Source organism: Myotis daubentonii, chromosome 19, assembly GCF_963259705.1.
Source record: "Myotis daubentonii chromosome 19, mMyoDau2.1, whole genome shotgun sequence".
NCBI classification, from domain to species: domain Eukaryota; kingdom Metazoa; phylum Chordata; class Mammalia; order Chiroptera; family Vespertilionidae; genus Myotis; species Myotis daubentonii.
In genome coordinates, this window is record NC_081858.1 from 14,788,867 (window position 1) to 14,800,517 (window position 11,651).

An 11,651-nucleotide genomic window follows, 5' to 3' on the forward strand; every position below is an offset into this window, starting at 1 on the left:
GAATCGCGGCGCGTTTCCCGCCTCCGGGGTCAGGGGTCAGGGTTCGGGTCGCTGGGCGGAGGGAAGAGCGGGCGGGCGGGAGGCGCCGGCGCCAGACGCGGAGTGAAAGAGCTACGAGTCGCCGCCGAGAGGCCCCGGAACCAGCAGCGACCGAGCCAGCCGCGCCGCCGCCACCGCCGCTGCGCCGCCATGGCGGCCGCCAAGGTATGGCTGGGCCTGGGTTTGGGGTGGGGGGGTGATGGGCGGGGGCAGGGGGCCCGAGGCCGCTACCGGCGGCCACGTGGGCGGCCCGCGCCGTTGCCGCCAACCCCCGCTGGCCTGCGATCTTGGCGCTTGCGGGTCGCCGTGGCGCGGGGTCGGGCTGTGGGGGGTGCGGCCTGGGGTCTCGAGACATTCGGAGCCAGGACGCGCGGGGCCCGGGGTTGCGGGCTCGGGCCCGGGGTCTGCGGGTGCCTACGCGACCTTGGCGCGGCCCCACCGCCCAGTCTTCTGGGTCTCGTGTTCACTTCGCCGCTCTCCTCGGACGCAGGCCAGTTTCCTCCGGCCCGGCCCCTATGCGGGCTCCCGCCGAGCTCGTGCATCCCTCCCTCTGTGGTCTGCGCCGCGCTCCATTCATTCTGGCCTAATCCCGGCCGGCCACGGCCTCTGCGGTCCGGGGAGGGTCCTGGCCGGGCGCGCCCAGGGTGGGGGCGGCTTTGTCGGCAGCGGCTGTCTCCTTGCGGAGCTGGCCGCACGCAGGGCCGCAGTGCCGTCCGACCCAGGAAAGCGGCGAAAGGCTTATCTTTTCTTTCTCGGCTTCAATCTGGTAATGAAGTGACCGGGTTTCTTACAGTTTTGTGGATCAAAGCCGCGTGTTCTGTACCTAAAATAAGATCCTTTGCGTCCCCTCTAAAGCGGGCCAGAATTTTACGGCTCTTACTTCTATGGCTCTTTTGACTTTAATTTCCGAAGCAAGGTAAAGTTTTCGGACAGAACTGCGAATTCCTTGTAAAAAACTGGCAGTCCCCAACTTTTCCGTCTGGTAAGCAAGAGCACACGTTTTTCTCGATCAGTGCAAACTCAACCGGTTACTTTTTGCTTTCATTGTGACACTGTCCTCTTCGGCCCATCATGCGCCCTTTCATCTAAACTGGGCCGTGTCGGTATCTGCATTTTACAGATGACGGCACTGAGGCTCCAAGAAATGGGGCGGGTTTCCCCCAGGCCACTTGCTCAGTAGGTGGCTGAGTTTTGGGAACCCCAGTCAGTTGTGATTGATGCCTCCTGGGGGAGGAGGGTGCTGAAGCCCAGCGTGTCTCACCGGGTGCTGCGCCGACATGCAAACCTTTCCTAGTGTGAAAGGCTGGAGGCGTCATCTCTTGCTTTGTGCTGAGGCCGTGCGCTGGTGAGGATGCCCACTTTGGACCCTGGTGAGCCCTGGCTTGCAGGCCCTCAGTCAAAACTCTCCACACCTCCCTCCACAGGACACCCATGAGGACCATGATACCTCCACCGAGAATGCAGACGAATCCAACCACGACCCTCAGTTTGAGCCTATCGTTTCTCTTCCTGAGCAAGAAATTAAAACCCTGGAAGAAGATGAAGAGGAACTTTTCAAAATGTAAGTAACTGATCCTGTTACAGAAGTAGATTATCTTTCGTTTGAGACGGAATTGGTGCTTTTTGTGGGTGCCCAGGCCTTCGCTTGACCTATCATTGGACTGAGGCTGAAGAAAGGGCCTGGAATTGTGTGATGACTAATCAGGGCTGCTATTGCAACCCACTTATTACAAAATTTATTACTGGGTACCCCTGCTGCTCTGTGGCCAGTGCTGCGGAGGGCACAGGCACTCCCTGGTGTCCTGTGGCTGTTCTCTATCCACAAAGGGGCATCTCCCCATGTCCCGCCGACTCCCACAGCCCCTTTCCCTGAGTTGAGTAGGGAGTCTATTATTATTATTATCTTTTATTAGTAGTAGTAGTAGTAGTATTTTGCACATGGTCTTTAGCATTCTGAAGCTTGTGAATTTTTTTTTTTTTTTTAACCTTGACCGGAATCGAACCTGGGACCCTTCAGTCCGCACGCCGACGCTCTATCCACTGAGGCAAACCAGTCAGGGCGTAAATTCTGGCTTCGTTGTGTTTAATGCACAAAACAATGCCTGGAATTACCAAAAAGGGTGGTGTTATAGTCACTGGGGTTACTTTTTAAAAGTTACTCTGAATGTGCTTCTTGGCACCTTCAGTGAGAAGCTACAAGGCATTGTTTTTGGAGGGGAGGTGCGGGTTAGTGTTGTTTTGAAGCAGTGCCTACACGAGCAATGTGTTGTTGAGATGTCTGACCTGTGGCCTATTGGGCATGCTCAGAATTGCAGGAAATGCTACAAGTTAATGAGAATAGGGTGTAGTGTGTCCCTAGTCCCAGTGTGTGGAACTCCCCCCTCCCCAAACCTACCCAAGATACTGGGTTATGTTTGAGTGCTTTGCTTGAGGTGGAGGCAGGGGAACAGAGGCAGTCACCAACCCTTTAAGGATGGGAGCCTGGGGAGACCAACTCCCAAGGACCTGGGAAAGGGTTGGGAAGCACAAGAGACTCGGTTGGGAAGTTTGTAAGGAGGACATTCTGATAAAAGGGAAGCATGTGCCCTGTTTATCAGAATTCCGATTTACAGGAGTGTCAAAGGTGGCACCTCTAATTATTCCTTGTCCTTTTCCAAACAAGCCTGCTTATGCAGACCCCCGGGTGTTTACTGGAATCCTTATGCTTAATCCCTGGATGCCCTTGCCTAGAGGACAGTGTGAACACGTGTCCTCCCAAGATTACTCACCCTACTGATTACATAAAAAAATTCAAGTAAAAGCTTAACGAGCCCTGACCGGTTTTGCTCAGTGGTTAGAGCGTCAGCCTGTGGACTGAAGGGTCCCGGGTTCGATTCTGGTCAAGGGCATGTACCTTGGTTGCGGGCACATCCCCAGTGGGAGCGTGCAGGAGGCAGCTGATCGATGTTTCTCTCTCATCGATGTTTCTAACTCTCTATCCCTCTCCCTTCCTCTCTGTAAAAAATCAATAAAATATATTTATAAAAAAAAGCTTAACGAGGCAGACAAGCCCCTACGCCCTCTCCCCCACAGTCAAACTGTGTCAGAGTAATCTGTTCATCCGTCATTCAGGGGCTGCTGGTCAGCCCCGACAGGAAAGAAGAGATGGATATGCCCCTTTGATTTCAGAAGGTGGTTCTCCAAGTCTCTGCTCTGCCCAGAAATGATGCTGCAGCCAGGGCTGGCTGCTCCCACGAGTGACGTCTGCCGGTGGCGCTGTTACTGTCACCTCCTTGTCCCTGCGGGGGTGGGAGGTACTCTTGGTGTCCTAGACACAGGCCCTTCCTGAGGGAAGTGAGGCCAGCAAGTCTGACCTTTGTATGTGGTCCTAGGGTTCTAGGTCAGTGGTCGGCAAACTCATGAGTCAACAGAGCCAAATATCAACAGTACTTCTTCAAAATAGACTCGCCCAGGCCAAAAACCGACTTCTGCATGGACTACGCCGAAGTTCCAATCCCACTGTACGTGCACACGCACGTGGTATTTTGTGGAAGAGCCACACTCAAGGGGCCAAAGACCCGCATGTGGCTCGAGAGCCGCAGTTTGCCGACCACGGCTCTAGGTCAAAGCCCTTGGGGGCGTCCTTGTGAGAACATGCCTCCCTTAACAGAGTTGAGTTTTAGGGAGAGAGCAGATTTTCTGCAGAAAAGGGAACAATAGAGCGGGGATCCTGTGGGGAAGCAAAACGGGCAGGTGTGGTTGGTGATGGGAGGATGTTGGCCTGAGCCCTGAGGAGGACTGCTGGGCTCGGCTGTGGTGGCGGCCTTGCCTGGGCCCAGTGAGGTACTGTTCTGGGCAGGAAGACAGGGGATTGGGCCAGAGCCTGGTGGGGGCTGGGGAAGCACAGGGGGCATCTCACAGCTGAAGGAAAGGTTGGCCCTATGGAAGGCAGGGGTCCTTGGCCTCCATCTGCTTCCATGCTGTCCCTGTGGCCCCACGGGTCACCAGGAAGTCCCGTACCGTCTTCACAGACACGCTCAGCAGACTCAGGTGAGCTATTTTGCTGATGGGTCAGGTCTTTCTGTTAGAAAACATGACTGGCCCTAGTCGGTTTGGCTCAGTGGATAGAGCATCGGCCTGCGGACTAAAGGTCCCAGGTTCGATTCTGGCCAAGGGCACAGGCTTGGGTTGTGGGTTCGATCCCCCCTAGTAGGGGGCATGCAGGAGGCAGCCGATCAATGATTCTCATTATTGATGTTTCTCTCCCTCTCTGAAAAAAATTTTTTTAAAAAGGAAAAGAACACGGTGTGACTGTAGAAATCTTTTATTCTTATCATCATGTTAAAACTTGGAATTTGCTTTTCTGCTCTTTTGGTGACATTTGAGTTTGTAGTTCTTGGAGTACAAAGCAAGGAAAGGGTGTACGTTTGAGACGTCAGGTACGGCTGTTTGTTTAACACCCAGAAAAGAAGTGCTTTTTCCATCAAAAGGTTGGTGCCTTTTGTCTGGTACCTCTTCTGTGTATCTAAGCGCTCACGGAACGGCTTCTCTTGAAGGCGGGCAAAGCTGTTTCGATTCGCGTCAGAGAACGATCTCCCGGAATGGAAGGAGCGAGGCACCGGCGACGTGAAGCTCCTGAAGCATAAGGAGAAGGGGACCATCCGCCTCCTCATGAGGAGGGACAAGACCTTGAAGATCTGCGCCAACCACTACAGTAGGTGGCCCTCGGGGGCGTTCTCCTTCTGGGCCCGACACGGCGCCGGGCAGCTTCCGGCCTGTGGGCAGCCTGCTTCAGGGCTGCCCTGCGACCCAGGAGTGTCCCGTCCGCCAGTGCACGTTTACAGTGTGTGTTTTCTTTTAATTTAAACTAGGAAATGAGGTTTTCCAACGTGCCTCAGACCTCAGAGCAGACCTGCAGAGAAGCTTATAGCCCACGGGGGTGTGGAGACTGGGCAGGTGGGACCAAGCGGGATGGAGGCAGAGCCCAGTGTGGCCTCGGAACCAGGCTCGGCCTAAGGGCGTGTGAGTGCGTTTGTGTGTGTGCTCACGTGCCTCTGTGTGTGAAGTGCCTGGGCGGCAGCCTTCCCACCGTTGGTGTGTTCTGTCCCCGCGTGGTGTCCCCTGGGGAGGACATGGGATTGGAACGGGGTGGGGAGAAGGTGGCTGCCTCACCCTTAGGAGCCTGGGAAGCGTCACGAGTGGGCGGAAGCCCTTGGGCAGGTGTGACGTTAGCGCTGGGCTTAGTGCGGTCGGGTTTTTAGGATTAGCCTCCCAAGGCCTGGCCTGTGAAGAGGTGACTGAAGTCAGCGTGTCCTGGACTCCGTTTCTGATCCAGGGCCGTGCTGCATTTCTGGTGTGATGTGTGTCTGACAGGGCAGGGCCCCTTTGCTCCCCGGGTGACTGCTGTCAGGAACCAGAGTGCAGTGGCCCTCGGGGGTGATGTGGGGGGTCCTCCTTGTACCACAGTTGCTTCGGCCCCATTCGGCCTCTGTGCCAGTCTCCACGTCCCAGCCTGTCTGCTCTTCCCTGTCCTTGCCGATCAACCCGATTTGAAGTACCTTCTCAGGGGTCTTCCTGACACTTGTGCTATTTTTAGAGGCTTGCCAGGTTGCTAGGTCACTTCTGTGTGAGTTGCAGAGTCCTGGGCCTGGGGCACACCCTAGGCCCTTGGTGGACCCGGCGGTTGATGGTGGGAGGAGGCTGTGCATGCCCTGCGAGGCACACGGCTCGCCGCTCATCTGGGTGATGATGTGATGTGTGGCCCAGGGCTGGGCTTGGCCTGTCCCACATCCCTGGAGACCTCTGCTACTGGTAGACGGCTGGGCATGGCACTGGGGGTGCTTCTGTTCTTTCAGAACAGCTTGTCTCCCGTAGGCCTACGTAGAGCCTGTGGAGAAGGGGCAGTTTGCTTATTCCAGGCCATGACTGTGTCTTCCGTGACACGTGACCATGTCACAAGGCTTATATTGCCCACTTCTGGTAGACTTGCGCCTCCCCGCTGGCCTCCCTTGGCATAGATGGCTGAGATTGGGTGTGTGGTTCTGACTGTGCACCATTCTGGGTGATCTTCCCACTTCTCAGCTTTTGGCCCTCTGGTGACCCCCAACTTCCAAAGGGTCAGGTCCCCAGGAAGGGCTGGGTCTGCCTATCATTGTGCCCATGTCTCCTGGGTCTGGAGGCTGCACCAAGGGGCGGGCTGTGATCAGCTGCATTGGCTTTGGAGCCCTTGACTGATTTAGGGTGTTCCTGGTTTTAAGTGAACATGGGGCATTTTAAATGAGGTTTGGGTAAATTCCAGATTGCCCCAAATCATCCCTGTTTGGCCCAAAATGGGACCTTGGGTTGGCAGGCAGGACTGCAGTCCTGGAGTGGCGTGGTCGGGGTGGTAAGTTGGCCCTGTGGTAGTGGGCATTATCCTCATGGCGCTTCTCCTCCAGTCACGCCAATGATGGAGCTGAAGCCAAACGCAGGCAGTGACCGTGCCTGGGTCTGGAACACCCATGCCGACTTCGCTGATGAGCGCCCTAAGCCGGAGCTGCTGGCCATCCGCTTCCTCAATGCTGAAAGTAAGCAGGAGTGGGGGTGGGCCTCCGGCTGGCCTGGGTGCTGCCGCCAGTTTTACAGTGTAGCAGTTTCATTGCAAACAGAAACACTATTGCTTTTCAGGGAGAATTGATGGTAATTGGGAAGCTGTGGTGGGAATTGTTACTATCTTGCTATCTGGTGGGCCCTCAAGGAAGGGATCTAAGTGCAGTCAAGCCAAGCGCTCTTGCGTCTAGGTCTAGGAGCAGTGAGTGCCTTTCCCTCTTAACCGCAAAGGAGGCTGCACCAGCCAGGTTCCCGTCACCATCACCTGGTCACCTGGGTGCCAGCAGGGGCTGTGCTAAGATCCACAGGCTGAGGCTGATCTCTCCCCTGCTTGGGTGTCTTTTCGGCCCAGGTGGTCAAAGCTGTGCCCAGTGGGCCCTGCAGGAGTTGGGTGGGTGCTGGAGCTCAGCGGCCCAGTAGCTCACCATTGGTGTGAGTGAACCTCTCTTCTGCCCTAGAACGGGGCCTATCCAGCAGCTACTTCAACCTGAATGGAGGGCAGAGTACCTGGGCGGAGGCCCTGGCCCTTGGTTGCGTGAGGCCACCATACTGCTGCTGTGCCCAAATTGTTGCAGAGTCAGATGGAAGGAGACGGCTCAGCATAGCCACTAGCCTCAGGAGGGACCTAAGAAACAGTCACTGCCCAGTCTGGGCAGAAGTGGATCCAGGGTCATGTTAGATGGCCCAGCTTGTCAGAATGGCTATGGGACAGGCCCTTAATGAGCCCTGGCTCTTCACACTTGCTGGATTTGTCCCCTTCACTTCTCAGGATTCTGAGGAAGTCTCTTCTTTCCGCAGATGCACAGAAATTCAAGACAAAGTTTGAAGAATGCAGGAAAGAGATCGAAGAGAGAGAAAAGAAAGGTAACATGGTGTTCTTGGGTGGGGGCCTCCTTGCAGACTCACTCTGCACCCGGCTGCAGTCCCAGACAGGTGCTTTTTCAGTCTGCCACAGAAACATTCCAGGGACTGCGACTACCTTGACCTGTGCAGGGTGACGCAGTTGCCCGGGGACATGGTGCTTTCTGGGAGTGAGCTGGCCGTCCGGGCCCCAGTGCATGCTCACTGGCCTGGCCTCACTGCACTTGGGCCGGTGGGCAGGTCATAGTGTCTGACTGGAGCCCTACAGAGGCTGAATGGACTTTGAGAGGTCCTCACGGCCATCTGCTTATTCAGGGCCTGATAATGGCTGCCATAGCCAGGGACACAGCTGAGCAGACTGACTGAGGTCCCAGGTGTGTGTGTTTGGGTGACTCTGGAGGCATGCGATAGAACAGCAGCCTGTCCTGAGGGGAGTGTCAGGATCCCGTGAGGCAGGTGCATCTCGCTCCCGCGTGGGCTGGGGAGAAGAGCGCTTCTCTGTTTTCTTACTGTGTTGCCCGTGTTTCAGGAGGATTGGGCAAAAACGATAATGCCGAGAAAGTGGCTGAAAAGCTAGAAGCTCTTTCGGTGGAGGAGAGCAAGGAGTCCGGAGAGGAGGAGACCAAGGAGAAAGCTGAGGAGAAGCAATAAGTCCTCTGCCCTTGTTTTCTGTTCCTTTTTCCTTTTTTAAAAAATTTGCCCTGCCCCGTCTTTTCGGTTTGTTTTTATTCTGTTTTGTTTTTACAAGGGACTTTATATAAAGAACTGAATTCCAACATTCAGGTGGGTTTTTTTTTTTTTGAAGTTTTTGCCCTATTGAAGATGACCAGAAAATCCATTCCCCAGTCATGCAAATGTACTGTGCTAACTTTCTTTTCCATAGTGGAAACACTTATTTATAGTCATCAAACATAGTGAATAAACAACTCATTCGAAACCTTCATGGAGGGCAGGACCTTGTGTGCGCTGGCCCTGTCCTGGCAGCTGTGTGGGTTCCTGCTGGCTCCAGGGGGTAGGGGTGGCACTCTGGGTCTGACCCTGCTTGTTCTGCCCTGGACTTTGGGCCACTGTTGGCTACTGGGGCTGTGGTATGTCTGAGCTGATACTGGTGGGGCAACTGGGCTCAGTACCAGTGCTGGGTACTGCCTCCTGAAGGCCTCAAGTGCCTTTGCCGGTGGTGAGGAGTAGAGAGGATTTTTTCTTCCTTTGCCTTTGGGGAAGAGAAAGGAAGATCACCGGATTCCATGGCTGTGGTACAAGGAAGCCAAGCAGATCTCCGGGCTTTGGCCAAGGCTGTCTCTGGTCGGCCCTCAGGCTGGGAAAGGCCAGTCCTGTAGCACCCAACCTAATCTTGCAGTGCCTCGGCAGGCCTTGGCCTCATCGCCATCGTCGGAGAAAACCGTCCCATCGTCCATGTGTTCTTGGCATCCATCTGGGTGGAATTGTGGACATCTGCAATGGCTTTAAATAAAAGGATGCTTTCAAGAGTGCAAATGGGGTAGTGCCATTTGGGGGTTTGTCTTGTAGATGGGCTACCTCTGTAGAATCATCCCACGTAAGGGAGGATTCTTAGTGTGCCGGCAGGATCTGGAAAACACATGGTCTCACCTGGGACGGTATGTTCCTGGCAAATAACCAGGCCCCCGAGGAGCTGTGGCCTTCCCACCCTCGGCGGGGGAGGAGCAATCTGTGCCCACCCAGATGGACATGCTCCTGCCGCCGGTGGCTGTTTGAGTTAACACCTACCAGAGGTCTTTCCAGTGTGGCCAAGTCTAGCTGGGCCCTGTGTGTCCTGTGATGTTTGTCCCGTTTAAACTGTGTCCGTGGTCACTCAGGGATGCACCTCCAAAGGAAGCCACTCTTGTTTTAAAACAAGACTTCCCTGGCCAGCTTAGTTGTGTCCTGGCAGCCTTAGGCCCCAGGGCACAGGCCAGTGTTGTGCAGTGGTTTTTCCCACCCAAGGAGGAACACAGAAGCGTGTGCACCGCTCCTCTGGAGTTGGAATTGTGATGCTGTGAGGGCAGATGCCCCTTCCTTGTGAGGTCTCTGTTGGATGCATTATGTGAAAGGGCCCAGGGGCCACAGAATGGATGTTACTGTTTTGGGCTCCAATGAAAGCTAACCTCACATGTGAAACCCCAGGCTGACTCCTTGGATGAGGAGAGGGGAAGGCCCCTCAGAATTGCTGGAGGAGAGTGGTGCTGTGACCAGGGTGCATTAAAGATGCGGCTGTTCACACTACAGAAGGCGCTGCAAGGGGAGACATGCCAGTGTGAGCCAGGACGCCAGTAGGGGCTCCTTTAACCCCCCACTCACTGCCCCCAGCCAGTGTGGGTGGCACAGGTGATGATGTTAAGCCAGAATTGAGGTGCTACCAATATTGGGGAAGAAGAGATAGGAATGACCTACAATTTTTTCATTCCTGCGGGTGGGAAGGCGGTTGGGAACTCTGCGCTTTCCTTTCCCTGGGATCTTAACTCCTTGGGTACAGTATTTCTGGGCTGTGGCCTCACTGGGTCTCCCCTACCCAGGACCCCCTCTGCAGGGACCTCAGCAGAGAGACATGACAGCCCTCTCTTCCTGTGACCAGCATTTGGCACTCAGCTCTCAGCTGACCTGGCACCCCTACACAAAGCAGGGCCCTACTGTGGGTGCAGTGGGGGAGGGGCCTCTTGATGGGTGGGCCTATGTCCAGGCCCTGTTACCAGAAGTTGGGTGTGTGTGTGTGTGGCAAGGGGGGCGGTGGGGGACAGCATTCCCTGTACAGGGCTGCAGAAGGGCAAGAACAGGTGAAGTGGTGGGGCAGGGTTTGGCTGGTGTGGTGTCCCCTGTCCCGACGGCCTGTTTGCATTAGGCCTGTAGGGCTGTGGCATCTCCGCTAGGCTTGAGGAGGGGTCTGCTCCAGGTGGGGTCTGTCCTTTGTCCACCTTTGCACCTTGAACCCACCCCACCGCCCCCAGAACCTGTCAGAGCCAGTCCCCCAAGGGCTGGGCCTCCGGAGTGGGCAAGGCTACACTGGATGTGGTGGGAGAAAGCACATCCCCAGATCTGCTGTCAAGCTGCATTAACGCTGGGGTCTGGCCCCCATCCAGGGTTCCTTAATAGTTTGCAGCCTTTGGGGCCCGGGGCCTTAAGAAGGCCCACCTACCAGCACGGAGGGGCCTCTAGGAGCCACCGGGCCTGTGTCAGCGTGGCCGGAGGAGATGGTCAATGTGCCTCGCAGTGCCGCGGACAGAGACACTTGGTGCTCACTGGGGAGGCCTTGGAGCTTGTTGGAGGTTCCGACCTCGCAGAGGCGCTGCACTCGCTGCCCAGATGGTCCCGCCCACTCCGCGCTGGCTCTGCGAGGCCGCGGGTCCACCTTAAGCGGCGTGGGCAGGGGCGGGGGGATTTCCTGCCGGAGGTGGGCCTGACCACGGGCCGATCCCACGCAGGGGCAGAGTGCCCGGTGCTTCCTGAGGGGTGCTCCACCCTGCCTCGGGGGGCCGAGGGACGCGCCTGGCCCGGGGCCTCCACCCACCCACACCCAGGCCTGCAGCTCGGGCCAGGAGGCAGAGGGACCACTCCCCCTGCCCTGAGGCTGTCCGCGAGCGGTGCTGCTCCAGCCAAGCGGCCCGAGGGCTGAGCGGCGGGACGGGGATAAACACCCAAGGTGCCCGCGCAGTGTCACCGCTGACCCCCGGGTGGGGGAGCCCCCGAGGAGCCGGGCCTGGCGCTCCCGAGAATGGCCTGGAGCGGGGGCATCGCCTGCCCGCAGGCACCCGCTGCTCGGGCGCGTTCAGGGAGCGAGCGGTCTGCAGAGGCCCAGGAGGGGCCTGCGGGCTGGACACAGGGTGCCCGGTGTCCTCTACAGTGTCCAGCTGGTGGGCAGGGCTTTGCAGGTGCGACGGCTGTGGCTTAGAGAGCCGCGGGCACTCGCTAGACCGGGGCACCGAGGCGAGGAGAGGCCCGCTTTCTGAGCGTCCCGAGCGCCGCGCAGGAGGCCTCCGACCCGGCTCCACCGCGCGCGCAGGGCCCGGGGCGGGAGCTCGGGAGCCCCAGGCTGGGGTGGGCTCTGCAGCCCGCATCCTAACGAGGGCGTGGTGGGGCCGGAGCGTCCTCCTGGGCCTCTGGCCCCGCCCCGCGCCCCCGCCCCCCGCCTCCCGGTCCACCTTAAGGGGCGCGCTGACATCAGTGCGCCGCCG

General features: G+C 57.2%; 1 protein-coding gene and 1 non-coding gene across 2 annotated transcripts; both read left to right on the top strand.

Moving 5' to 3' along the window:
- Window positions 1-30: 30 nt before the first annotated feature.
- Window positions 31-8,410, top strand: RANBP1 (RAN binding protein 1). Its single transcript, XM_059675931.1, has 6 exons — window positions 31-204; window positions 1,464-1,600; window positions 4,575-4,732; window positions 6,456-6,584; window positions 7,405-7,470; window positions 7,997-8,410. The coding sequence occupies exons 1-6, from the start codon at window positions 190-192 to the stop codon at window positions 8,116-8,118; spliced, it is 627 nt and encodes a 208-aa protein (XP_059531914.1). The 5' UTR covers window positions 31-189; the 3' UTR covers window positions 8,119-8,410.
- On the top strand, window positions 7,503-7,627 carry LOC132222348 (small nucleolar RNA SNORA77). The gene has a single exon (XR_009450209.1). It is a non-coding gene; the product is annotated as a small nucleolar RNA SNORA77 (small nucleolar RNA).
- Window positions 8,411-11,651: the final 3,241 nt, after the last annotated feature.

Bases quoted from the DNA above. Each gene is read 5' to 3' on its own strand.
- RANBP1 (XM_059675931.1), top strand. The intron at 4,733-6,455 runs GTAGGTGGCCCT...CTTCTCCTCCAG, and splicing joins GATCTGCGCCAACCACTACA to TCACGCCAATGATGGAGCTG. The intron at 7,471-7,996 runs GTAACATGGTGT...CCCGTGTTTCAG, and splicing joins CGAAGAGAGAGAAAAGAAAG to GAGGATTGGGCAAAAACGAT.